The 26,110-nt window shown below is 43.0% G+C and overlaps 1 protein-coding gene across 2 annotated transcripts; it reads left to right on the plus strand.

Annotated features, from left to right (window-relative positions):
* Nucleotides 1–25,210, plus strand: RELL1 (RELT like 1). Of its 2 annotated transcripts, XR_014515390.1 has the most exons (8): nucleotides 1–231; nucleotides 12,746–12,973; nucleotides 14,403–14,474; nucleotides 15,125–15,182; nucleotides 16,773–17,012; nucleotides 19,775–20,025; nucleotides 21,072–24,035; nucleotides 24,076–25,210. XR_014515390.1 is itself a non-coding variant. In XM_083458448.1 (7 exons), exons 1-6 carry the CDS (start codon nucleotides 141–143, stop codon nucleotides 19,992–19,994), a joined length of 909 nt encoding a protein of 302 aa, XP_083314574.1. In that variant the 5' UTR covers nucleotides 9–140; the 3' UTR covers nucleotides 19,995–20,025; nucleotides 21,072–25,210. The 2 variants fall into 2 exon arrangements, 1 of the variants encoding a protein (XP_083314574.1); XM_083458448.1 differs by having other exon boundaries at nucleotides 9–231; nucleotides 21,072–25,210.
* The last annotated feature ends 900 nt before the right edge of the window (nucleotides 25,211–26,110 follow it).

Below are 26,110 nucleotides of genomic sequence, written 5' to 3' on the forward strand. Positions count from 1 at the left end.
AATGGAGAAGAGGTGGGCGGAGCCTCGACGCCAGAGCCGCGCCCGGGCGGACTGGGGGAGATTTCCTGCGCGCGCCGCAGACACCCCAGCAGTCCAGGCGCCCCAGTGTCCCGGGACGCGGGTGGTCTCTTCGCCCAGGGATGGCTCCTCAAGGACCGGCCGCGACGCCCGCCTACCCGGCTGCTTTCTTCCAAGCCGCGTCCGCCCAGGCGGGCAACCGCTCGGCTCTCGGTGGGTGCGGAAAAGGCTTCCTCCTTCTGGGCACAGACTTTATATTTTGCATTTTGGGATGGGGAGGGGAAACACTGGGGTGCAGTTGTCTTTTGCCCTCCATCGTGGGGGCTTAGCTCTCTCTCTCCCCCATGAATTTCCGTTATTCGTCTGCTTTTTTCCAGCACTTCCCAACTTGCTGTTGATTAATTTTTTATTTTCACTCCCGCCTGACTTTTGAAGCCCTCCCTCCAGCCCCGCTCCCTTGCTTCTCTCTCACACCCCTTGCTTGAGGTTGGCGCCACCTTTTTTGTTTTTAATTTTCCCAACTGGGCCATCCTGTTATCCAGAAACTAAGCTTTTCCTGGCAGATTAGCAAGCAGGAGCTTATCCCTTAGGTGGATCTCAGCTGCTGTATGTCAGGCTGCTGTCAAACCCACAGCAATGGGGCAGTTGTGTGTGTGTGTGTTTTAAATTGCACGTCCGATTCTAGTTCAGTCTTTTTCTTTATAGGGTTTTTTTCTTCCTTTCCCCATAATCGTTCTTCCTCAAGCGGAAAGCAAATACACGATCTCCAAGGGTTGGGCTTGTTACAACCTCCGTTGTGCAAAAGGACAACATCTGGCTTCGGCCGCTGAGTTCAAGTTCATTTCCAGAGGCTATTTTTGACTCCCAGCCAGCTCAGCTGTGAAACTGTGCTTCAGGGCATGTGCAAAGAGCCGCTAGGCTTTTTCCAGATAACAACAGCTGTTCTTGCACTCTCTAGGATTCAGACTTTGAGACTGGTCGACTCTGCCTCACTTCATAAAAGGAGTCAAGGCGATATATACAGAACAATCGGCAAAATTGATAGTAGACTGTGCCTCACAGGTCGTTGCATTTTTCATTCTTTTTGCAACCAATCACTGGCTTCATCTAAAGCTTTGTTCCAAAGAAATTATCCATCCAGAAATAGCACTTTGGTGTCTTCTTTCCCCAGCCCCCTATTGCAATCCTTCTGCCGTTTCTCTGCTGTTTCTTGCTGTGTAATTACTTCTGAATAATTTCAGTTATCCTCATCTTATTACCAGGTTCACAGTGAAATAGTGCCAGTTGCCACTGTGAGCCAGAGTTACAAGATTCCTCCACGGGAGACACTGGAGACACTTATTTGTAGGAATACTAGAGTGTAAATTATGTGTAAATCATTTCTCTGCAGCAGTACCACATGTATGCATTTTTCTGTATGCAAGGAAGTTCCAACTGAGTGCAATGAAACAGATTGCTGCATTTGGGAAGACTGTCACTCAGATTGCATGCTGATTCCTTAACATACAGGATTTTTTTTTTGCAATGCCTCCGTTGACTTTTCCTCAGTCAAAAGTTCAGTCCACTTAATTGTGCCCCACTAGTGCATGTTCAAGATAACTAAAAAGAAATTACATAGCTGCTTTATTTTATGTGTTAACCACCTTTGTGAACGTACTTTGAAGGGTAGTTAATAGTTGTAAATTGTATTATGTTTATCAATATATTTGTATGTGGAGCTGTGATGGAAAGATAGTTCAGTGAAGCAGCTGCAGAATTGGGTTGGTAAATGAGGGCAGATAATCTTTGTTAATATAAAGTAAAAAGTAGCCATTAGTGTGTCCCTCCTTTAGTATTTTTAATTCATTTCTGCACTCTATCACCTTTTCCAAGTTCTCTATTTTACAGGATACTAAGTCACGATGGTTGGAGTCTGTCTGCTTTCATAACTGTCATTCCTTCCTATAACAGCAATAGATCATAGAACTGTGACTCATTGGTGTTGTGTTATGGAGGATTAAAACGGTTACGTTCTTTGGTTAATTAGTTTTTTGGGGATGGGTTAATTTAGCGAATACTTTTTGTGATTTGTTGATAGTGTACTATGTTGCTGAAAATCAAGGGTAGTCTCTGTTTATCTCTCTCTCTCTTGCAATCTGCTAATTCCCTGTTCTGGATCTTAGACACAACACTGGCTGTTGAAATAAGGAAATCTAGCCTTGGAATACTTGCATTAAAACCCAAACACTATTAAATTGTCTCATGTACAGCTGCTCTTTCTCTACCATCTCCCTTACTTTCTCCCACCCCCAGTATTTTTAGCTTTCCTGAGCTATCTACTTGTAGTACGCAGACCGTGCAATGAGAGCCTACTTATGGGCTGAAACTGTGTTGGGTTTTGGAAGGTGAAAATGAAACTGTTCACTGGCTGTGTTACATTGGAAGTTGTTGTTGGAAATCTGCAAAACTTTTTTCTGTGGACTGATGTGGTCAGGGATAGCACAAATTTTTAAAAAGTGATTAAACTGGAGCTCATGCTTTTCTTGTGGGTATCTTGTATGATTGTATTGACATGAAGACATTTCCTGTACTTTAAAAGAAGGAGCTTATGTTTTATGTATGCATGTAGCTGGCACATACATTTTTAGACTAAAGTTTCTTTTTAAAAGTCTGCTACGGTTGTTTCAAATGTATATCACTGAAAAGGCAGCTTCATCAAATAGCTCAGTCGGGTTGTGGGTTCGAGCCCCAAATTGGGCAGAAGATTCCTGTATTGCAGGGAGTTTTGAGTAGGTGGCCTTCGTGGTCCCTTCCAATTCTACAATTCATTGATTAGATGATTCTGTATGAGGGATCTGATCTGCCACAAAATGTTGCAGTTTGAAGTTTGCCTGCCAGCCTGGCCTTTTTTCAGGGCATTGCATTATATTTCTCCCCCAAATCCAGTTTTTCTATTTTTAGTCCTCACAACAGACACTTGACATTCTGAGCATGCTCAGTCGTTGTTTGGTTTTCTCCCAATTTAGGGTTGTTTTTTTTCTGAAACGATTTCTATTTCTGCAATGACGGGCTCTCTGTCATGCTGAAAGCCTTATTTCGGCTTTATAATCATATTATTATTATTTTCTATACCACTTTATATTGTAAAGGGAAAAAATCTCAAAGCAGTTTGCAACACATCAAAACATCAAACAAAACAATCCAGAATAAAACAAATTTACAATTAAAATTATTTCAATGAAAATATTTTAGATCTTTCTCTACGTGACATTTGGCTTTCCCCATATTTATGTACCTTATTAATTCATAGAGTTGCTCCGTAGCAGAAGTACTCTAGGAAGCCAGTGTGGTGTAGTGGTTAGAGGGCTGGACTCAAACCTGGGAGATCAGGGTTCAAATCTCCATTCAGTCAAGAACATGGGTAGGCAAACTAAGGCCTGGGGGCCAGATCCGGCCCTCTCAGTTTGGCCCGTGGACAGTCCGGGAATTGGCTTGTTTTTACATGAGTAGAATGTATCCTTTTATTTAAAATGCACCTCTGGGTTATTTGCGGGGCCTGCCTGGTGTTTTTACTTGAGTAGAATGTGTGCTTTTATTTAAAATTCAATTCTATGTTATTTGTGGGGCATAGGAATTTGTTCATTTTTTCCTTCAAAATATAGTCCGGCCCCCCACAAGGTCTGAGGGACAGTGAACTGGCCCCCTGCTGAAAAAGTTTGCTGACCCCTGGCCAAGAAGTTCACTGGGTGACCTTGGGTCTGTCACAGTCTCTTATCCTACCTCATAGGGTTGTTGTAGTAAGGAGTAACTGAGGAGGGTGTGAACCATGCAGTGCTTTTTTCCCTAGTAAAATAGGTGCCAGTACTCACCATGAAGTTGTTACAGTGCCACACTTTTTGACAACAAAAAAGGAGATGTGCCGGTACTGCATACCCTTAGAGTACTCCCTGGGGGGAAAAGGACTGTATATATGGGATATAAATCAATAAATAAGCTTCTGCTTATCTGCTTAAGAAAGCTGGAGGGGCCGGCCAGCCAGCCAAAGATGTCAGTCGCCATCCCAGCATCCAGAAATCTCCACGTGGTTGCAATTGGACCCATGCCAGTCACAAAACATGCCTGTGCCTGGCTAATTTTGAACACCGCTGTTGCCGTTTGTTCTGTTTTGGTGGCAAACAGCAGGTTTTCCTGGGGAAGTAGAAAGTGACTGGACAAGCCTTTGGACTGAATCTGTATATTCCAGGAATATACATGTTCCTTTACCTTTTTTAATTCCAGGAAGGTGTTTAGGGTTCTTGGAACGACGATCAGGAAAATGATTCTGTTTCCATTCTCCATCCTAATGAAAGTTGATTGGAATAAAAAGTGTGGCACTTAATAGTTATAGCAAGAAGGATAGCATTTCTAACTAGGCCTATCCTCTCTGGTTCTCCTAACAATGAATTAAAAATATTTCTGGGACAGGTGAGGTTGAATGAAAAGGAGTAACTGATGGTGGGGAGAAACCAGGCCTTGTTTTCCTTAGTTAAACATGGAGCCACATACTGACTGCTTTGCTTGGTGTCAAAATAGAGTTTTGCCCTTTGAAAGCAAACACTAGTAATTTCTAACAAGCCAATGTGTGATTCTCAGGTTCATTTCAATTTTCTACTCCTTTATATTCAAGAATGAGGTGCTGAAAAATGTTGCTGTCTTTTGCAGCCTCCAGCTTTGCTCTTAAGTTTTCTTGGCATAGTTTGATCTAATGATATTCTGCAGGGTTGATATATTTCATAACATGCTCTTTTCGTTGTTGTAACCAGAATTTTGTTACGTTTGAAAGAAGAGCAGGGTTTAAACAAAGCAATAAATGATTGGCCCACACTTAGTATGTTATGCATATGGCTGCTGAAACTGACACATGCTTAAATAGGAACTTGTTGTTCTTCTATGTACGCATTTTGCATTAATCTACAGTATGCTCATTAATTTAATTTTTTCATTAGGTACTTTGTCGCAAAGGAGTGCATCTCAGCAGCAGCGGGGGAGGGGAACGTGTGGCGCATTCTTTTTGCATTTGTTAAAAGCTCCGTCATTTAAACTTCTGTAAAGAATCCTAGTCATGGAGAATTTATTTTTTGGTCCCATAAAATTATTGCATGTGCATGACAGATTTATGTACTGTGCTGGAACAGGATGTTTTAAGATGGGAAACTATCCATTATGTGATTTTAAAAAAAATCTATTGGCAAACAATATTTTTTAAAAAAATTGGAGGCTTTTTTTCAATAATAAGGGGACATGGAAAATTAGGAACAGCTTGATTTGCAAGGTTATTAATGGGGCACATGCCAGAAAATATGTGTCAGTTTATGATTAAGCGCTCTACATTGTAATTCTGCAAAAAGCTGATTTGAGGTTTTTTTAGTGGACAAGTCTAGTCATATATTATGCCCACTGGCTTGATTTGTTCACCTGAAATTTCATGCATGTTTCTAAGTTCATGGTTCTAATATATTGCCATCAGTGGGTTTATTAGGACAGGCTTGATAAGGTCTATTCCACTTTCATAAACTATATGGATAATTGTGTGGGTCCTCACCTCTCTGTACCGCATCATGGGAGAATGTGGGTGGGTGTGAATGCGAATTTACCTGTGGATTGTGTTGCGTGGTGATCCTCGTAACAGGAAAATACCTTACACATTTGTATGTACATCACCTTTTAAATCACATTGTAAATGTGTTGGGCTTGAATTGTGTTATTGTTTAAAAACCTTTAAATACTTACAGGTTTTTTTTGGGGGGGGGGGAGAGCAATGGGTTGGATCCAAAGGTTCCCTCCTTCCAGTGGAAGTCGTCCTATGTCAGAGGAAGGGACCCTTTTGATCACCCGTTGGGCATGGTACTTTACAAACTACAGTGGTACCTCGGGTTAAGTACTTAATTCGTTCCAGAGGTCCGTTCTTAACCTGAAACTGTTCTTAACCTGAGGTACCACTTTAGCTAATGGGGCCTCCCGCTGCCGCCGTGTGATTTCTGTTCTTATCCTGAAGCAAAGTTCTTAACCTGAAGCACTATTTCTGGGTTAGCGGAGTCTGTAACCTGAAGCGTATGTAACCTGAAGCGTATGTAACCCGAGGTACCACTGTATATGATGACAGGTCCCTGCCCTGAGGAGCTTACAGTTTAAAATTTTACCACGGGAAAAGAACCAAGGAAGGTGATGGAAACGGTCGGTGGGATAAACAGGCTGAGTGCGCATTTAATTCAGTTGCTGGGAGACTTTCTGGACAGGGATGTATCAGGATATAAAAGCAAAGAGATAATCAGGTTAATGGAAAACTATGAAGAACAGTGAAGCTATAAATGAAGTGCTTTCGCTGGGTCTGGGAGTGAACAGGCTATTAGTGCAGGTGCTTATGTAGAATAATTGTGGTTGGAGTGGTGGCTGAGGCGAGTGATTATGGTAGCTGAATTTTGAATAGACCTGGCGGCTGGAACGAGGGGAGGAAAAAAACAGGCTTGGCCTTTTCACTTGTGGCAGCGTTAAAAGAACTGATTGCACAGAAATGAAATTAATGAAGGATAGTATCATGAAGACCTAGGGAACAAAGGGAGTTAGGCAAGTGATAACTTTGATCAATTATCAAAGGCAGCAGAGAGGTCAGGAAGCAGCAGGAGGAGGCCATAGGCTGCAGAGACCCTTGGATTTACCAGTGAGGAAATGGCTAGTGGTTTCTGTGAATTGGTAGAAGCGACATTGCAGGGAGAGAACAGCTAACGGACAGAAAAGGTTGAGACAGCAGGAGCAAGCAGCACATTTCTGTGGAATCATAGAATCATAGAGTTGGAAGAGACCACAAGGGCGATCGAGTCCAACCCCTGCCAAGCAGGAAACACCATCAGAGCACTCTTGACATATGGTTGTCAAGCCTCTGCTTAAAGACCTCCAAAGAAGGAGACTCCACCACACTCCTTGGCAGCAAATTCCACTGTCAAACAGCTCTTACTGTCAGGAAGTTCTTCCTAATGTTTAGGTGGAATCTTCTTTCTTGTAGTTTGGATCCATTGCTCCGTGTCCGCTTCTCTGGAGCAGCAGAAAACAACCTTTCTCCCTCCTCTATGTGACATCCTTTTATATGTTCGAACATGGCTATCATATCCCCCCTTAACCTCCTCTTCTCCAGGCTAAACATGCCCAGCTCCCTTAGCCGTTCCTCATAAGGCATCGTTTCCAGGCCTTTGACCATTTTGGTTGCCCTCCTCTGGACACGTTCCAGTTTGTGGAGGCAAAGGACAGAAGAGAATTTGAATGGGTAGCTACATAAGGGAGGTTGGGTCCATTTTAGCAGTGAAGTCAAGTACGGATAACTTGATTACAATTACCTTTTGAGACTCACATTACAGCTTTTCTTTTTTTGGCCATCACTTCCTGATCCTTAACTAACCATACAGATGTATTACTTAATCCCTATTGGTCTAGTTAAAGGATGCAAGATGAACTTCAAAGAGAGTTGTGATTTTATGGTTGGCTTATGTTTGTGCGAGAAGGTGAAATCTAAATAAGTTCTAAGGTTTGCTTTCTCTAAACATCAGACTGATTTCTGCAAATCTTGGCACTAGGGGAGATGAATGTATCATTTACTGGAATGTAGCTTTACCTGGTGCTGAGGTGGTTTTTTAAAATTGCAAAGTTTTTTTTATATATAAAAAATCCGTCACCTGCAATTTAAAGTGCTACAATCCAAGCGTGACTGTTTTGATTCTACTAGATTGAACACTTTGGCTTTTAGGGAAATTGCTCTCAAAAATTCTCTTGCCTGTGTCAACCTGGTGCCCTCTGGTGGTTGTGGATTACAGTGGTACCTTGGTTCTCAAACTTAATCCATTCTGGAAGTCTGTTCCAAAACCAAAGACCAAAGTTAGTCTGGACTCGGAGAGAGAGAGAGGAGAGTTTGGATTTGATATCCCGCTTTATCACTGCCCTAAGGAGTCTCAAAGCGGCTAACATTCTCCTTTCCCTTCCTTCCCCACAACAAACACTCTGTGAGGTGAATGGGGCTGAGAGACTTTAGAGAAGTGTGACTAGCCCCAGGTCACCCAGCAGCTGCATGTGGAGGAGCGGGGAAGTGAACCCGGTTCACCAGATTACGAGTCCACAGCTCTTAACCACTACACCACGCTGGCTCTGGAGGGGTACCGCATAGGCAGGGGCTGGTGTAAGAGGGCTGTCTCTGTCTATATCCATGTTCTTGGCTGGCAGGTGGGAGGTTAATGTTTACTGTTTCTTACTAGTTGATCAGTTTAGCTCCATGTTCATTCATTTCCCTATCCTGTCTAGAGATGTGAAGGTTCAGAAAAAACAGCCCCCTCTTTCATCCCCCCCCCCCAGGCCTCTTCTCCCATAATGTATTACTAGTGTTACATCAGATATAGTCATAATTTTCTTGGCATGTACATTGGTACCTTGAGTTACAGACGCTTCAGGTTACAGACGCTTCAGGTTACAGACTCTGCTAACCCAGAAATAGGGTTAAGAACTTCAGGATGAGCACAGAAATTACGTGGCGGCAGCGGAAGGTCCCACTAGCTAAAGTGGTACCTCGGGTTAAGAAGAGTTTCAGGTTAAGAACAGACCTCCAGAACGAATTAAGTTCTTAACCCGAGGTACCGCTGTACTTAATACCTTATGTTAACTCGGTAATACTTATTAGCACCCCGTAAAATAGGCCACTACTTACACTTTTTATACTCTCATAACTCCCCCTCAAAGGTGCTCAGCTATATTTTTAAAAAAGGAGCCACGATGTAGCTTCTGTTTCTGTCTGGTGTTTAGTGAATCTTGGGGGTTTTTTTTGGAATAGAAAGATCAGCTTTGCTGAGCGTTGAATAGCGAATTCAGCAGGAACAGAAGCAGCATGATACGCCTTACATTTTGCTGTTCTGTTAGTAAAGACAAGATCAATTTCATCAACTATCTTTGTACAGTCCAAAAGCTGTATTTATCAGGGTCGACTTAAAAATGCACAAAGAAGTGAGAGTTCTTTCATGTCCCAATATTTTTCATCTGTCCTGATGAATTCGAAACTCGCTAACCATACTCTTTTTTAATAAAAAAAAAATTGGTCCTCCTGAAGATATTAACCACACACTATTGGACCAACATGGCTACTTTGATTATTTTTTTTATCCCTCTCAGGTTTCTCAATACTGCTCTGCATGATTTCAGCCAATTTGGTTAAATTTGGAGCACAAAAGAAAATATATAAATAAAAATGCCAGTAAACATCAAAGTTAAAATTTGTAAATTGATAGGAGCATAGAGGCCACTCAGCAAACTGCTTCGGTTTTTGTAAGCACCAACTGCTGTAGAGCACATGCAAAGTTGGGCATTTGATCAGTCAAAAATTAAAATGAAGTCAGCTGTGAATTACAGAAGGACAATTGTTCCAGGAAACTGGGAGATGATCTAGTATTCAGATCTAGTCCATTAGGCAGGAGTGATGAACTCCTATTGTCCAGTGGGTCAGATTATTATCTCCACCCAGCCCTGTGGGCCAACTTCTTCATGTAGTTAAGACCGCACTCCTGTCCATCATCTGATTTTGGTGGTAAGGGGAGGTATTGCTTGTTCCCCACAGGGAAGTTCAGAAGGAGCAGGTAGCAGGATTGAGCCCTCTGTTCAACAGCTGATGAGCAGAGGGTTCAATCCTGCTAGCTGGAGGGTACTGCTTTGCCACTGCCTGGGCGACATGCTGGAGAAACTACGAAACAGGCTGAAACTACGAAGGTAGTTAATCAGCCAAAAACTGTTTAATCCACTGACTGCCTTAAAGCAAAACACAAACATAGATCTAGCGGCTATTCGCTCTTGTTGCTTTTGTGACAGAACTTATGAACTTATGAGGATCATTTTTCTCACCCTGCGGAAAACATTTCTTGCCGTTTGTCTGCCAGCTTCCTTTTTGTTTTCTGATTGCAAGCTTCCTCAAGGGCTAGATTAGGAAGATGAAATGACATCATTACTGCTATTAAAGAGCGGAAAGCCTTGTGCCTTTACTTTGAGTGGAACGTCCTCCTGATAAAAGGGGCTAACTTTAGCCAGCTTGCACAGACAGACTTGTGGGTTAGCAGCATGAAAATCTGGCTGACTTTCATCACCTGTCTAATTTAGTTTGCTCCTCATCAACTTAGGTCTCTGAGAGCAGTTTCTTCATATTTTAGTGGAAAAATAAAGATACTTGGTGCTGCAGAAAGTCTCATTTTTGCAATTATAGTCAGTGGTGCTGCTGAAAGTCTCATTTTTGCAATTATAGTCAGTCAGTCAAGAGAACTGTCTCCTCTTGGCTATACAGTGGTACAGCTATACAGTGGTACCTCGGGTTAAGTACTTAATTCATTCCGGAGATCCGTTCTTAACCTGAAACTGTTCTTAACCTGAAGCACCACTTTAGCTAATGGGGCCTCCTGCTGCCTCTGTGCCGCCGGAGCACGATTTCTGTTCTCATCCTGAAGCAAAGTTCTTAGCCCATAGGTACTATTTCTGGGTTAGTGGAGTCTGTAACCTGAAGCGTCTGTAACCTGAAGCGTATGTAACCCGAAGTACCACTGTACTTCAATATAAACATCTGTTTTGTTACACCTCTGCTCCACCCTAGGCATAGTTCTGATGGGTTATATGAACCTCCAGGATGTATGGGGTAATAATAATAATAATAATAATAATAATTTATTATTTGTACCCCGCCCATCTGGCTGGGTTTCCCCAGCCACTCTGGGCGGCTTCCAACAAAGATGAAAAATACACTAAAATGTCACATATTAAAAACTTCCCTGAACAGGGCTGCCTTCAGATGTCTTCTGAATGTCAGGTAGTTGTTTATCGCTTTGACATCTGATGGGAGGGCGTTCCACAGGGCGGGCGCCACTACTGAGAAGGCCCTCTGCCTGGTTCCCTGTAACTTGGCTTCTCACAGTGAAGGAACCGCCAGAAGGCCCTCGGCGCTGGACCTCAGCGTCCGGGCAGAACGATGGGGGTGGAGACGCTCCTTCAGATATACTGGACCGAGGCCGTTTAGGGCTTTAAAGGTCAGCACCAACACTTTGAATTGTGCTCGGAAACGTACTGGGAGCCAATGTAGGTCTTTTAAGATTGGTGTTATATGGTCTCGGCGGCCACTCCCAGTCACCAGTCTAGCTGCCGCATTCTGGATTAGTTGTAGTTTCCGGGTCACCTTCAAAGGTAGCCCACTATTAGGGAAGAGGAAGTGGTATTAGAGGGACGCGGGTGGCGCTGTGGTCTAAACCACTGCTGTTGGGAAAGATGGAGGGCACAAGGAGAAGGGGACGACAGAGGATGGGATGGTTGGACAGTGTTCTCGAAGCTACAAACATGAGTCTGACCAAACTGCGGGAAGCAGTGGAAGACAGGGGTGCCTGGCGTGCTCTGGTCCATGGAGTCACGAAGAGTCGGACACGACTAAACGACTAAACAACAGCAGCAACAACTGCTGAACTGTCTCTGATGTGATTGACTACGCTGTTGGATTCCTTATGTGATTCTGTTTGTCAAAAAGAGTGAGGAACCCAAGGGGGTGGGGGAGGAATGGAAACCACATCAAAACCACAGTTTTGTCTAGGAATAGCTGTGAACTGTGGCAGCTCTCATAATTAGCACATTGCAGATGAAAGGAAAACATAGCTCTGAATTTCTGTCCACTTGCGGACAGACCGTTTGATCTATCCCAAACATCGGAAGCAATGCTGGATGTTCAGCGGTAAGTCACATTTGTAATTTTTTCAGAAATCGGGAATATATAAATATTGCTTGGGCTTGACCATTAGAAGCTCTGTGTAAATCAGTGTCTCTGCTGCTGCTGCTGTGGTTTTGTGAGGAAGGCATGATTAAATATTAGGGTGTTAGAAATTAAGTGGAGGTGTAAAGTAGAAAGGGCTACAGCTTAGCTTCCTTCTCGAATAAGTGAAGAATTCAAAGAAGGTGCGAACTATTCCAGTTTTGCTTAAAATGTCACATTTTCTCTTTGTGTATAAAGATAGTCTGGTATAACTTGAAATATTGCATCCTTCATTGTGGGCATTTCTGAAGCACTCAAAGGCTTTATACAGGCTCAATTTTCTTTCTTTTTTAGCATTTGGAATAAGCAAACTGATTTACACCTTCCTGTCTGCTTTCATTTCAACTCTTCTCAGCACTTGGCTTTCTTAATTTCACTCCTGGTGCCTTTGGAGACAGATGCATGGCTGTGACAATGGTTTTTCCAAGGTTTTCTGGCTCTGGTTGGCATACAGAGTTGCGAACCATTGCTGGCCACTTTTGACAAAGTAGTATGGTGTGATTGTATGAATTGAGTCAATAAGTTTGATTATATATTTCCACGAGCAAGGCTCACTTCTTGTTGATGAATTCGTTCTTTTAATGCATAAAAATAACAAAACATTGTAATACATAATAATGCAGTGCAGTGGATAAATCAAATTTATAATTATGTTGTTAACTCTATAATTATGCTTAAGCAGAACAGCTAAATCAAAGTAATTTAAACAATTGCATTATAGAATTCAATTTTACTTGCCATCAAAATGAGATACATACTTGGCTATAGTATCCAGGATTTGCTCATCTGGTGCCTTGCTTTTGGGGAACATTTAGTTTCTGGACTGGGAAGCACTGTAGAAAGCATAAAATATCAGCATTGCTGTACAAATCTCACTAATTTTGTAGTCTTTCTCCCCCCTTGTTTTCATAGGGGGCCCTCGAACCTTGGCAAGCCATAGCGCCGATGATGTTGCAAATAAACCTGAAAGTGGATCGTCAGGAAATGGGCAGCACCCAGAATATATTGCATATTTCCTGATTCCTGTCTTTTTCCTCATGGGACTCCTGGGGGTCTTCATCTGCCATATGCTAAAGAAAAAAGGATATCGCTGTACGACAGAATCTGAGCAAGAGGAGGAGCAGCTTGGGGAAAAGATAGGTAGGCGAGAATGATTTAAAAGACTGGTGCCTGTGCTAATGTGGAAATAAGGAACAACAAGCATTAACCCCATTTTTATAGTGCTTGGGTCAGAGGCTCTCAAACTGTGGTCTGTATACACTGGTGGTCTGCAAGCTCTGTTCAGGTGGACCTTGGAAACTTGCAAAACTGTGCTTAACCTTGCAATTGATTTATTTATTTCCCTGATGACGAGAGCCAGATCATTCAGCAGGTTAGCAAGGTTTTGGCCCAGGGCCTGTGATTTTCATAATATGATACGTGTGTAATAATAATAATAATAATAATAATTATTATTATTATTATTTTGTATTTATATTCCGCTCTCCCCAGCCGAAGCTGGGCTCAGGGCGGCTAACAACAATAAAATAATACAACATTCTAAAATCATTTAATTATAAAATTAATTCAAATCAAATTGATTGCAACCATTGGGCTAGAGTTCTGTGAAGATTGCCAAAGGAGGGAGTCAGGCTATGCCCTGGCCCAAAGGCCTGGTGGAACAGCTCTGTCTTGCAGGCCCTGTGGAAAGATGTCAAGTCCCGCAGGGCCCTAGTCTCTTGTGGCAGAGCGTTCCACCAGATCGGGGCCACAGCCGAAAAAGCCCTGGCTGTGGTTGAGGCCAGCCTAACCTCTCTGTGGCCTGGGACCTCCAAGATGTTTTTGTTTAAAGATCGTAAGTTCCTCCGTGGGACATATTAGGAGAGGCGTGTAGTTTACTAATTTCCCGTAACTATTTCCTGGTTAAAGGTATTACAGTTGTACCTCTGCTCCTGAACGCTTTTGGAGTCGAATGATCCGGCTCCTGAAAGATCAAAAATCGGAAGTGAGTGTTCTAGTTTTTGAACTTGTTTCGGAAACCAAAACAGAACACACTGCGTAATCGGAAACCAATCAGAAGCCGTGCCTTGGTTTCCAAATGTTTCGGAAGTTGAACGGACTTCCGGAACAGATTCCGTTCGACTTCTGAGGTACTACTGTATTGCTGAACATAATCCAAGGCCAGAACTGGTAAGCATTACACCTGAACTTCACAGAATTGTCCACAAAAACAGGCCATATCCATCACACTGGAAAAGCAAGACTTCAGTTATTAAAATAAGTTATGTGCATACATTTTCATTTTATGGCAATAAAAGTAGTCTTACCTTTCACTCTGAGTAAATTTCATCAATATGTCAAATGGTAAAAAACAGTGCATCTTATGATAAAGCAGCAAAATAAGCTTTGATAAGGAGGAAAGCATGGCATTATTGCAATTTTTCAATTCTTCCCCGCTCCAGAAACCCTCAGGGAGACATTGCTCCCCACCCCAGCCACCATAGTTTTAACTTCACCAGATACTTTACATCTCCAGTCCTGGTTGGTTGGTTATCCAGCCCACAAGCCAAATCTTTCTTTCTCTTTCCAGAGCTGAACGAAAGTACAAATGACAATGGTGACACCGTGGGGAAAATAGTTGACTACATTATGAAAAATGAAGGTATGCAATATGGCTATTTAAAAAATATGTGCAGGTCATGAGGAAGCTCTGGTCCACAGCCTCCCCTCCTCACTATGCCTCCCATCTGCAGAATTTAGGCTCGTTTTTATTCAGTTTCTTTTGGCTCCAATTGGAGGCATCAGTTAGGCTTGTATCAGCAGCCAGAGGGAAGGGGGAGGAATATTTATGAACCACCCCGCACCATATGCTGCTAGATCTACAAAGATCACCCCCTGGCAATCATTTTTCTCTCTCTAATGCTTTTCTCAATCAAAATGGCTTCAAGATATATGTGTAAATGAGAGAGAGGAGGAATGATGGGGGCAGGGGGGGGAGAGACCCCCTCCCACTTTTTGAATTGCCTCTTCTCACTGCCAATATGCAACCTTTGGAAGTAATGAAGACATTTAATTTAGGACTTTTAATTCACAGCACGCATCGTATACACTTTCTCATTCATACATGCCAAAGAGATATTTTCCCAAGGATTCAAACTGCTTTGGGGTCAGGACTACAACCAAAGTTATTTGCGGCATGTTATCTTATTGATATAAGTGTGCGTAATGTCCAAGTTAGGCCAGGCATTACTTAAACTCCAAAGAGATCAACTCCAAAATGTTAAGTATTTCTTATTTATGTCATTCTTGCAGCTAATGCTGATGTTCTGAAGGCCATGGTGGCAGATAACTCTGTATATGATCCTGAAAGGTAAAACCTTTTTTTTCCATTTTATGCTCCACATTCAGTGGAGACAAGATGTTAGTGGTTTTTGAGGTTGTTGCAGAAGGCGGTTTGTTTGAAGTTTGCAAACGCAAGCTTTCTCAGACAGATTGTACTGTCATAGTGAAGTTCTTAGAGTTTCATGTACGTGTCTTTAAAAGTTGGGTGCACGTTACATTAAGCTAGAGTTAGCGGCATGTTTTTACAAATATCCTGTCCGTGTGAGATAAGAAATATGCTCGCACATATGCACGTACCTATAATCGCATCAAAGAGGTAAGTGTTCTGGCGAACTTTAACAATTTAAACATCCAGTAGAGCAGGAGAGAGCATGAGGAGGCAAGGAAACATAGGTAAGGTGAAAGAATATTTCTGGTCACACATACTTGAACTTAGGCTGTGTACAGATGCAAACATTTGATGGGGGAGAGTTGTTCTGGAAGCAGACTCGCTGTTCAAACCATTTCCCCTCCAGGGTCTCGCTCAGGAGAAACTGGCATTGCAAGTTTGTTGAGAAGCCAGATGTGGATTCAGTTGTGTTTGTGACAGCACCTGCCCTCCATGGCTGGCATTGTTTTTCTCCTGTTTAAATAGAGCTTTTTTTATTGTTGTTATATTTTTCTAAAAGGTGATGAATGTGTACAAGTGGCACTGTAGATTGTTGTTGTTTAGTCATTTAGTCGTGTCCGGGACAAGTTGAAATCAATGGGACTTCGCTTGAGTGCTATTAATTGACCTGGAACTGTCCCATTCATTTCAGCTGGACTTAAATTCAGCTCACTGGTCTGGTGCGACTGCCAGCATGGAAATCATTCCCCAAAGATGTCCATATTCAACTGCCATTGCAAGGAATGGGGCAGATACGTTATGTAAAAAGAGCAGTAGCTCCTTGTTTGTGGAATGCTCTCCCCAGGGACGTTTCTTGTGCACTTTTAGGTGCCAGGCAAAAATATTCCTCTTCAACCAAGCCTTTGGTTGATTAACATCTGGTACGTGGGTGGCTCTGTGGTCTAAACCACAGAGCCTAGGGCTTGCCGAACAGAAGGTTGGTGGTTCAAATCCCCACGACGGGGTGAGCTCCTGTTGATCGGTCCCAGCTCCTGCCAACCTAGCAGTTTCAAAGCACGTCAAAGTGCAAGTGGATAAATAGGTACCGCTCCGGCGGGAAGGTAAACGATGTTTCCATGCACTGCTCTGGTTCGCCAGAAGTGGCTTAGTCATGCTGGCCACATGACCCAGAAGCTGTACGCCGGCTCCCTCGGCCAATAAAGCGAGATGAGCACCGCAGCCCCAGAGTCGTCCACGACTGGACCTAACAGTCAGGGGTCCCTTTACCTTTGTTGTTGTTTAGTCGTTTAGTTGTGTCCGACTCTTTGTGATCTCATGGACCAGAGCACGCCAGGCACTCCTGTCTTCCACTGCCTCCCGCAGTTTAGTCCAACTCATGCTGGTAGCTTCGAGAACTCGTCCTCTTTCCACCACATGAACCATCTCGTCCTCTGTCCACCACATGTCCACCACCATACCATACTACGTTTCTGTCCTGTAACGTTTGTGTTTTTTGCTCTTTAAATATAGCCCTACTAGTCCGACTTCGCCAGGCAGTCCAACAAGTCCCGTGTCCCCCTCATCGTCCGGAGGTCCGCAGCTGAAACACACTTGCCGAGGCCGCCATTTGCATACGGTCGGTGGAGTTGCCGGAACGGGTGACTGTAGCCGCTGCAATCAGAAGAGGTGGCACCTGTTCAGTCCAGCTAAAAAATCCAAAGAACCAAGAAGAGCCCGGCATGGGGAGGTTACAGTGTTGTCTGTTGGAAGGTGTGCCTGTTTATAATTTCATTTTAGGTGAAACCATGACTTGATTCTCAGTACTGTGGTGGATTCGCAGTTTCGGTGGCATGCATGATGCTACTGCACCTTCACATTTAAACTCTAGTTTAGGGTTGCCATATGTCCAGGAAATACCGGATATGTCCTCTTTTTTTGCGGGGGGCAACATGCCCATCCCGGGGGGGGGGGGAAGGTGAGGCGTTCCCAAAGCAAAGGAAGGATTGAACTCTGATTAATAAGAATATACACAGAATCTTGAAGCAGCAAGACTCTGGGAAGGGTGCGTATAATAATCTCTGCCTCCACACCCTGGCCCAGGTCGTTTTATTCACAAAAAACTTTTTACAGAGTGTTCGTAAGAACCAATCAGATTTCTTCTAAGCATTTCAAAAAACCCCACATGGGGACAAAGTTAAACTACCAAAACTAATTAAGCACACATATTTCTGGGGTAAACAAAACAGAACTACAAAGGAGTGCATTTGGCAACGCCTGAGGTCATAAACAAGCAATACACATGATAAGAAGGATGGCCAGGAAGACAGCGATCATTATCACCTTCAGGTGAGATCTGTTTCCTGGCCCTAAGATTAACATCCTAAGATTAACATATCAGAAAAGCTACATCAAAGAAGCTGCCCACTGTTATTGATGACCCAGGATGCCTGCCTGGCGAAGCAACTGGCAGTGTGCGTGACTGGTCAAGAAAGAGAAATGGAACAGGGATGCAGAGGTGTGGATTGATCAAGAATTATATCAAAATAGTTTAAACCCAGTCAACGCAATGCTTTCATTGCTGACACAGATGGCTTACTCTATATTTGTTATAATTCATTATAGCAATCCCTCCCACTACAGGGAGGGGGGTGTTACATTTTAAAGGAAATGCCTGGGTTTTTGGTATTAAAGGTCCATCACACTTTCTCCTTCTAACTTGAACATTTGGGGTGTTGTTTGTTTGTTTGTTGGCTGTTGGCTCAGGTATGGCTTCTGCCAGCCCAAGCTGGAAGAAAAGGCCTCAAGCGGTCCTCTTTTTTGCTCTTCAAGATAAGGCAAGCCTACGTCTAGTTTAGTTCAGCTACAATGTGAAACAGGCCAGTCTATCTCTTCAGCAGAAATTGGCCAGCTTCTTTCCTGTGCAGGCCTAGTCCCTCGTAATCCCAGCTGCACAGCAGCTGGAATATCACTCCCTTTGCCTGTGGTACTATTGAGGACGAACTGGTGCAGAAAATGAGTTTGGAAGCTCCGTGCAAACGGAGAAGTTTCCCCGTAGGTTTTTGCGTTGGTGCAGGGAACTCTAGGGCCTCCTGACTCTGTCGGGCCGGGCGTGCCTGCTTCAAAACTGCAAGAGGACTCAAGACCCCTTGCTGCAAGTGCTGTACAGGAAAAAGCCAAAGACAAATTTGTAGGTGTGTTATAACGCATTTGTTTCTGCGTGGTTGGTAAGCTCCAGGCTTACAATCTATATTCTGATGAAGTCCCATGTTTGTAGTGCTGGTAAGAACAGTGACTAAAGTGCAAAAGAGAGGTGGGGGAATAATATTTAGGGAATTAAAACAGTTGAATTGCGTTCAGAACTACCGTAGCGGTAGAATGTTTGAGACTCTCTGCTCTGGTGGGACAAATTCTTAAAAGAGCATCCATTAGTTTGTCAACATAGTTACTCTTCTAGAATTTGTAATTGCAGCGCAGCCATAATTTCTAACTGCCTACTTCTCCACATATTGTTTTGATAGTTAATAATGATGATGATAATGATAATAATAATAATAATAATAATAATAATAATAATAATAATAATATATTATTTATACCCCGCCCATCCGGCTGGGTTTCCCCAGCCACTCTGGGCAACTTCCAACAAAAAATAAAAAACATGATAAAATATCAAACATCAAAAACTTCCCTAAACAGGGCTGCCTTCAGATGTCTTCTAAATGTCCGATAGTTGTTTATTTCCTTGACATCTGATGGGAGGGCATTCCACAGGGCGGGCGCCACTACCGTGAAGGCCCTCTGCCTGGTTCCCTTTACCTTCGCTTCTCACAGTGAGGGAACCGCCAGAAGGCCCTCGGAGCTGGACCTCAGTGTCCAGGTAGAATGATGGGGGTGGAGACGCTCCTTCAGGTATACAGGACCGAGGTCGTTTAGTGCTTTAAAGGTCAGCACCAACACTTTGAATTGTGCTCGGAAACGTACTGGGAGCCAATGTAGGTCTTTCAAGACTGGTGTTACGTGGTCTCGGCGGCCGCTCCCAGTCACCATCTAGCTGCCGTATTCTGGATTAGTTGTAGTTTCTGGGTCACCTTCAAAGGTAGCCCCACGTAGAGCGTGTTGCAGTAGTCCAAGCAGGAGATAACTAGAGCATGCACCACTCTGGCAAGACAGTCTGCGAGCAGGTAGGGTCTCAGCCTGCGTACCAGTTGGAGCTGGTAGACAGCTGCCCTGGACACAGAATTGACCTGCGCCTCCATGGACAGCTGTGAGTCCAGAATGACTCCCAGGCTGCGCACCTGGTCCCTCAGGGGCACAGTTGCCCCATTCAGGACCAGGGAGTCCCCCACTCCCCCACTCCCTGTCCCCCCAAACAGTCTCCCAGCAAGATCATCTGTCTTACGTCTTTCAAAGTGATAAGCCCCTCAGTTATTTCAAAACTAATACAATTGTAAATTTAGAGAAACCTTTCCTAATTTTGCAGAGGCGGTAGTGAAATGCTGGATGGCTTTAATAGCTCAGCGTTGTCCCTACAGGTTTAGAGTCACAAAGGTGGAACACAAATCTGCTTCCAAGGAACGTAAGAACTTGATGTCTGTCAGTGGCGTCGAAAGCCTCAATGGTGAAATGCCGGCAACCCCTGTCAAAGAAGCCTTGAAAGAGGCGCCAGTCACACCTGCTGCCAAACAGGTACCAGATGAGCAGCAGCGCACACCTGCCAAGCAAGAGGATAGATCAAGATCTGGCTCAGCGTGACAGTTGGACCCAGAAAGTGATGGAAGCAGAGGTCAGTAAGTTGTCAGTTCTGAATGTAGGACTTTAAATAATTTATAGGTAGGTTTATAAAACGCAAGATTGCCATGTTTCTGACAAAATTCAGGTCTGTGAGGGATAATATCATTACATAAACTCCAAAAGTGTCTTTTGTCTCTAGGTATTAACGTTCTGGGACGTGGGTGGCGCTGTGGGTTAAACCACAAAGCCTAGGACTTGCCAATCAGAAGGTTGGCCATTCGAATCCCCGCAACGGGGTGAGCTCCCGTTGCTCAGTCCCAGCTCCTGCCAACCTAGCAGTTTGAAAGCACGTCAAAGTGCAAGTAGATCAATAGGTACCGCTCCGGCGGGAAGGTAAACGGCATTTCCGTGCGCTGCTCTGGTTCGCCAGAAGCGGCTTAGTTATGCTGGCCACATGACCCTGAAGCTGTATGCCGGCTCCCTCAGCCAATAAAGCGAGATGAGCGCCACAACCCCAGAGTCGGTCACGACTAGACCTAATGGTCAGGGGTCCCTTTACCTTTATTAACGTTCTGTCTGTGGATATGCATGGAGATAATGGGTGGCATTATCACTTTGATTCAGAGCAGACCTGTTGGAATTAATGGACCTAGTGTAGTCATGTTCATTAATTTCAGTGGGCCTACTCTGAGTAAGTGTCTCTTGAAAATGTGAGCACTGAACTGCAGAATATTGATGCTTTGTACGATGATCAAGGTTATTGGGCCAAGTTTAATATTAAAGGAACAACAACAACAACACAACAACAACTTCTTTATTCCTCACCCATCTGGCTGGGTTTCCCCAACCACTCTGGGCGGCTCACAACAGAATATTAAACAGAATAAAACATCAAACATTAAAAAGTTCCCTAAACAGGGCTGCCTTCAGATGTCTTCTAAAAGTCAGTTAGTTGTTTATTTCCTTAACATCTGATGGGAGGGCATTCCACAGGGCAGGCACCACCACCGAGAAGGCCCTCTGCCAAAGAGATGCACGTTGGAAAATGGCCGTTTGTCCCTTAAAGTGAGGCATGTTTCTGTTTCTCTTCTCTTGCAGATGGAGGATTTTGAGGAAAAGCACACACAATAGCTTTGGGGAAAATTCGAAACTGGGACACTGAGGTCTCCAAAGAGAAGTATATAAATGCACTAGCGCTGCGCATAATTTTTGTGACTGAATCCATGCAGGTTTTGGTCCCAGGTATTTTAAGTGCTCTAGTAACTAAAATTTTAAGGACAGTTTAGTTATTTGACAAGTTACTGGAGCACACAGTCAGCAATTTTTATATTTATAAAATGTTCTGTTTTTCCACTTCAGATAAAGTTGAACCGAATGAAATCCTTCTTAGAAATGACAAACAATAATCAGTTTGCCAAGATGCCTCTGCTGCCATAGTGCAATGTTAAAATGTGTTGTCGTGTGTTTGATGTACCAAGGAGCAAAGTCTGATACATTGGCTGTTTCTGTAAGGGAGGTGACCAAAGTCGAGCTATATTTTGCATTTATTGCTAAATGCCAATGATTGCTAAATTAAGCATTGCTTAATTGTATTTTCTCAGTGTACTTACACAATTACCGTTTTTGTGCTCAAAGCAACCTCTATGACAGGCTTCCTCAACCTTGGCCCTCCAGATGTTTTTGGCCTACAAGTCCCATGATCCCTAGCTAGCAGGACCAGTGGTCAGGGATGATGGGAATTGTAGTCTCAAAACATCTGGAGGGCCAAGGTGGAGGAAGCCTGCTCTGCGATCTCTAACAAACCTGTTTTGGTCATGAACCTTGATAGATGTTGTATTAAATCTTGAAAGAACCCCAAAACACCATATTCTGCTCCTGCAGATTTGTGATTGAATTACTGCGGAGGCAGTTGATGACTTTCTGCATGCATTGGCCTTAAATTATTGTCAATTTTTTTTATTGATAATTTTATCTTTTTTTTGGTAAACCGCTATGAGGTTTTTGTATAATCAAGCGGCGTATGAATTTTATGAAACAAATAAACAAATATATATAGAGAGAAATATTTTTACTTTTGGTTGATGGTGCTTTTCAAGGCAAACTCTGAAGGCCATGAACCTTCTGAAATTCTCCACTAGTGGCATGTTTCAGAGAAGCTGCTACTGTTCATTGCCAAATGGCCTCTAAACTGTGAGGAACATTTTTCATGATAGTGGTAGGGCATTATCTGGGAAGATAACTGATTAGACTATCAGAGTTTAAAAAAAAGCTCATTCTTTTCTTTGCAACAGATTCGGTGTATATACATAACTAATTTTATAAATATGCCCAGATTAGGAAGCTGTCCACTCTAACAGTAAATAAAATCTTGTCAGCTTGAACCAAGCAAAAGTAGGAGGTTGCAATTCAGAGATTTCTGGTTTTTTGGGAGCACTTTCCCTACCTCTGTGTATTTTAAATTAGGATCTACTAGCAGAAATTGATTATTCATGCACATCAAAAAATATATTTGTAGCACAATGGAAATGGGCTCATATAAAAGGCGTGAGAAGTAATACTTCAACTTTAACCAGGGCTAAACCCTATAAATGTGTTTCAGGGAGGGGGTTATTGTTTCATTTTTGTTCTTGTTTTTATTACGCATTTTGTGTTTTTTATCTTGTATTTTTATGTTGCGAGTCACCACCAGCTCTATGGGTGGAGGGTGGTATATAAATTTAATAAATAAGGTAAAATAAAATAAACCAAAGCCTGTTTTGAAAATGCTGCATGTAGTTTTAGTCCCTCCATTTAAGGTTTCAAATAAAATAGCAAAAACAAAAAACAAACAAACCCCAAAGCCTTATTCACATAAGCATAATACAAGTTCTGTGGGCTTCATAAACCTGAAATTTTATCATAACAACAACAACACTTAACAGTAATGGCTTCGAAGTAAACGAAAATGTAGGTTGCACTGTATTGTGATAGCTTCCTTAAAATTAGGTATGACTTGGTTAAATAAACAGACCCCTTGCCAGATATCCAGTACATTTGTCTAGGACTGAGCTGAAGGGAAGCACTTTTTGCAGAAAACGTTGCCCGTGGATGAGGGAATGAAGAACATCCCTTACCCCAAATTGGCTTTTTGATGTTGTCGCATACCTAAGATTGGCAGTGTGGCATAGTGACCTTGCAGTGTGATAATAATTATGGTGCAAATCCAAAGAAAGCGATTGTTTATCATAGTTCTGTGAAACTTGCTCCATAGTTACTTCTCGTGCGTAGACGGTGTCCTTTGGGCTACACGAGGAACCAAACCCATCTCTTTAAAAATGGAGGATATGATGAATTAGTCACGCCTATCCATAGGAGTTGACACAGGTGGCGCCGTGGTCTAAACCACTGAGCCTAGGGCTTGCCATTCGTAAGGTCAGCGGTTCAAATCCCCACGACGGGGTGAGCTCCCGTTGCTCGGTCCCTGCTCCTGCCAACCTAGCAGTTTGAAAGCACGTCAAAGTACAAGTAGATAAATAGGTACCGCTCTGGCGGGAAGGTAAACGGCGTTTCCGTGCACTGCTCTGATTCACCCGAAGCAGCTTAGTCATGCTGGCCACATGACCTGGAAGCTGTACGCCGGCTTCCTCGGCCAATAAAGCGAGATGAGCGCCACAACCCCAGAGTCAGTCACGACTGGACCTAATGGTCCCTTTACCTTTACCCATAGGAGTTAAGGATCAGGGTGTAGTGTGGGGGGTGCCAGGGTGGCCCTAGGTGCCCAGTTTTTGAGCAGGCATGACCAGGCTCTTCCTTGCAGAGGCGGGCAGGTGGCTCAGCGTGGCCCTACTTTGTTCCACTGGGGGTGGGATTGCTCCAGCAGTGTTGGTGGCGGGGGCTGGCGCCACCCTGGGTGTTAGCAACTGATGCAACACCATTGTAAGGGTGCCCTAGGATTTTGGCTTATGCGATTCCTGGTTGGGTAGGATCACTTTGTCTCAGTACAGTGGAACCTCGGTTTTTGAGTGTCTCGGAAGCCGAACAATTCAGAACCCGAATGCCGAGAACCCGGAAGTAATTCCTTCTGTTTTTGAACGCGCCGTTCGAAAGTTGAACGGCTTCCGAGGCGTGTTTCTCAAGTTTCCCCATTTAATTTACTGACAGCCCATTGTGCCTCGACTGTCGAACGGACTTCCGGAACGGATTACGTTCGACAACCGAGGTACCACTGTATCAGAAATTTTATTTTATTTTTTTAAAAAAATGGCCAGTAGAGGTGAATAAGGGTTGCTGAGAAAACATTTCACCTTCTGAAAGCATAGCATCCATAACAGTCCTGCAATTTTAATGGAGGGTATTTTTAAATGCTATTGTCCTTAACAAATGTGTTCGGTTTGCAAAAAATGTGAACCCCAATTCCAGAGCCTAATCTACATGTGGAAACAGGATGCAGTCCTACCTCTGAAGGGGAACCTTTGCATCTAACACCTGATTTATGCAATGCCTCTTCAGAAGGGTCTGATTCCAGATAAGGGATTGGTGAATCTGCTTCACTTTCTCATTTTACCAGTCTTAAATTCCGTTCTCTACATCAGTTTGCAATATATTTCTGAAAATTCACCAGCATTTTAGTGTGAATTTCTCCTACATGTATGTATGCGATTTTGCCTAATATACATATTTTTGTGAGCCACATTTTCCTCATATTTACATATTCTCTAATGTAATGGATTTTTGCTCATTTTCACAATTGTATCCCCGCAAACATGCATTTTTGTACACATCACTTGGCTGGAGAACTGCTTTGCCAATTCTGGAAATGTGTGAATTTTGAAAGATGGCAGTTCACATAGCGTTTCGGGAAATGTGAATTATCTTTATTTGCCTTTAAATGCGAACTGAATCAAATAGTTTCACCATGCCTAATTCAGATTTGTGATTGATTGGGCCTGGAGCAGACTGCATTGAGGATCTGTTTAGTGTGGAAATGTTTTTGCATACTCTTGTGTGTGTATGTCTATTTGCTGAAGTTGACAAAAATATTTGGATTGCGGCTGTGGTGTCTGCTATGCTTGAACAAGAGTGTTGCAGAACTGTCTTATAACTCATGAAACTCTATCATTATGATTGTATGATATACAGACTGACATAGTAAGGCTGAAGCTTGCTTTTCACATTGTGTTAAATGTATTTTAACAATACGGTTAGTATAAAGATTTTGTACTACTTGAACAATAAAAATACAAAACTCTTTAAAAAAATGTTCTCCTGTTGCTTTTTTTCAAGTCAGACGTCATTTGCTTTCCAATAAGATGTTGACTTTTTAAATTCCTGGAAAAGCAGGGCTGGCCTAAGTGTTTTTTAACTGAGCCAAAGAAAACCCCTAGTACAACTTTAATTTAATTTAAACAGAAAAGACGGGGGTTGGGAATTGATCAAAGCAGCAGGACATAAAAACGCACATTTCAGATAATATTGTGCATTGCCTTTCTAAATGAATGAATGTGTGGCAGGATTAAGCATGATGGATCTTGTTAATGTGACAAATGAATAGAAACTGCACACTGAACAAATGAGGCTGAAATATGAGATCAGGTGGGAGTTGAGCTCCTCCTAAGGTCTGAGGCAGAAATTGCTGTTTGACTTTGAAGAGACTTCTGAGGCCTTGCAATCCGGTCTGTTTCTGCTTTTAGCTTAGTGGCTTCCATTCCCTGCTAGTGTGTTGCTTCAAAGTTGTCCTTTTTACTGCGGTTTTGTTTCTCGTGGCGGTTTGAAAATGTCCCCAAGACACCCAAAGGCCGAGAGAGGATATTTTTTCTGCCTTTTTGTTCCTTTTTCTCCTTTAGTCCCTGGCTCATTCCCGCCATTTTGTTTTCTTAATCAGCTTTTGCCTTCCCACTTGTTTGCTTTATGTAAATTTTTTTTAAAAAGCACAGAGATTCCTCAGATTTTCCTCTCTTCTTTCCAACCCAGGCTGGAAGAAATTTGGCTTCACTTCTTTGTCTTCCCACTGCCTCCCGCCCCACGTCCTGCAAAGCTGAGAAGCAAGCCTCATTTTTGTGCTCTCATTTGCTCCCAAAGCTTAGCAGCATTGGGTAAATGCTAGCAAAAATGGACTATGCCTAGAAAATTAAGCCGGTGTCTTCATGTCTCTCATGAAC

This window comes from Podarcis tiliguerta (assembly GCF_965153285.1).
Source record: "Podarcis tiliguerta genome assembly, chromosome: 9".
NCBI lineage: Eukaryota > Metazoa > Chordata > Lepidosauria > Squamata > Lacertidae > Podarcis > Podarcis tiliguerta.

Bases quoted from the DNA above. Each gene is read 5' to 3' on its own strand.
- RELL1 (XM_083458448.1), top strand. From the start codon at position 141: ATGGCTCCTCAAGGACCGGCCGCGACGCCCGCCTACCCGGCTGCTTTC. The intron at 12,974-14,402 runs GTAGGCGAGAAT...TTCTCTTTCCAG, and splicing joins GCAGCTTGGGGAAAAGATAG to AGCTGAACGAAAGTACAAAT. The intron at 15,183-16,772 runs GTAAAACCTTTT...CTTTAAATATAG, and splicing joins TCTGTATATGATCCTGAAAG to CCCTACTAGTCCGACTTCGC.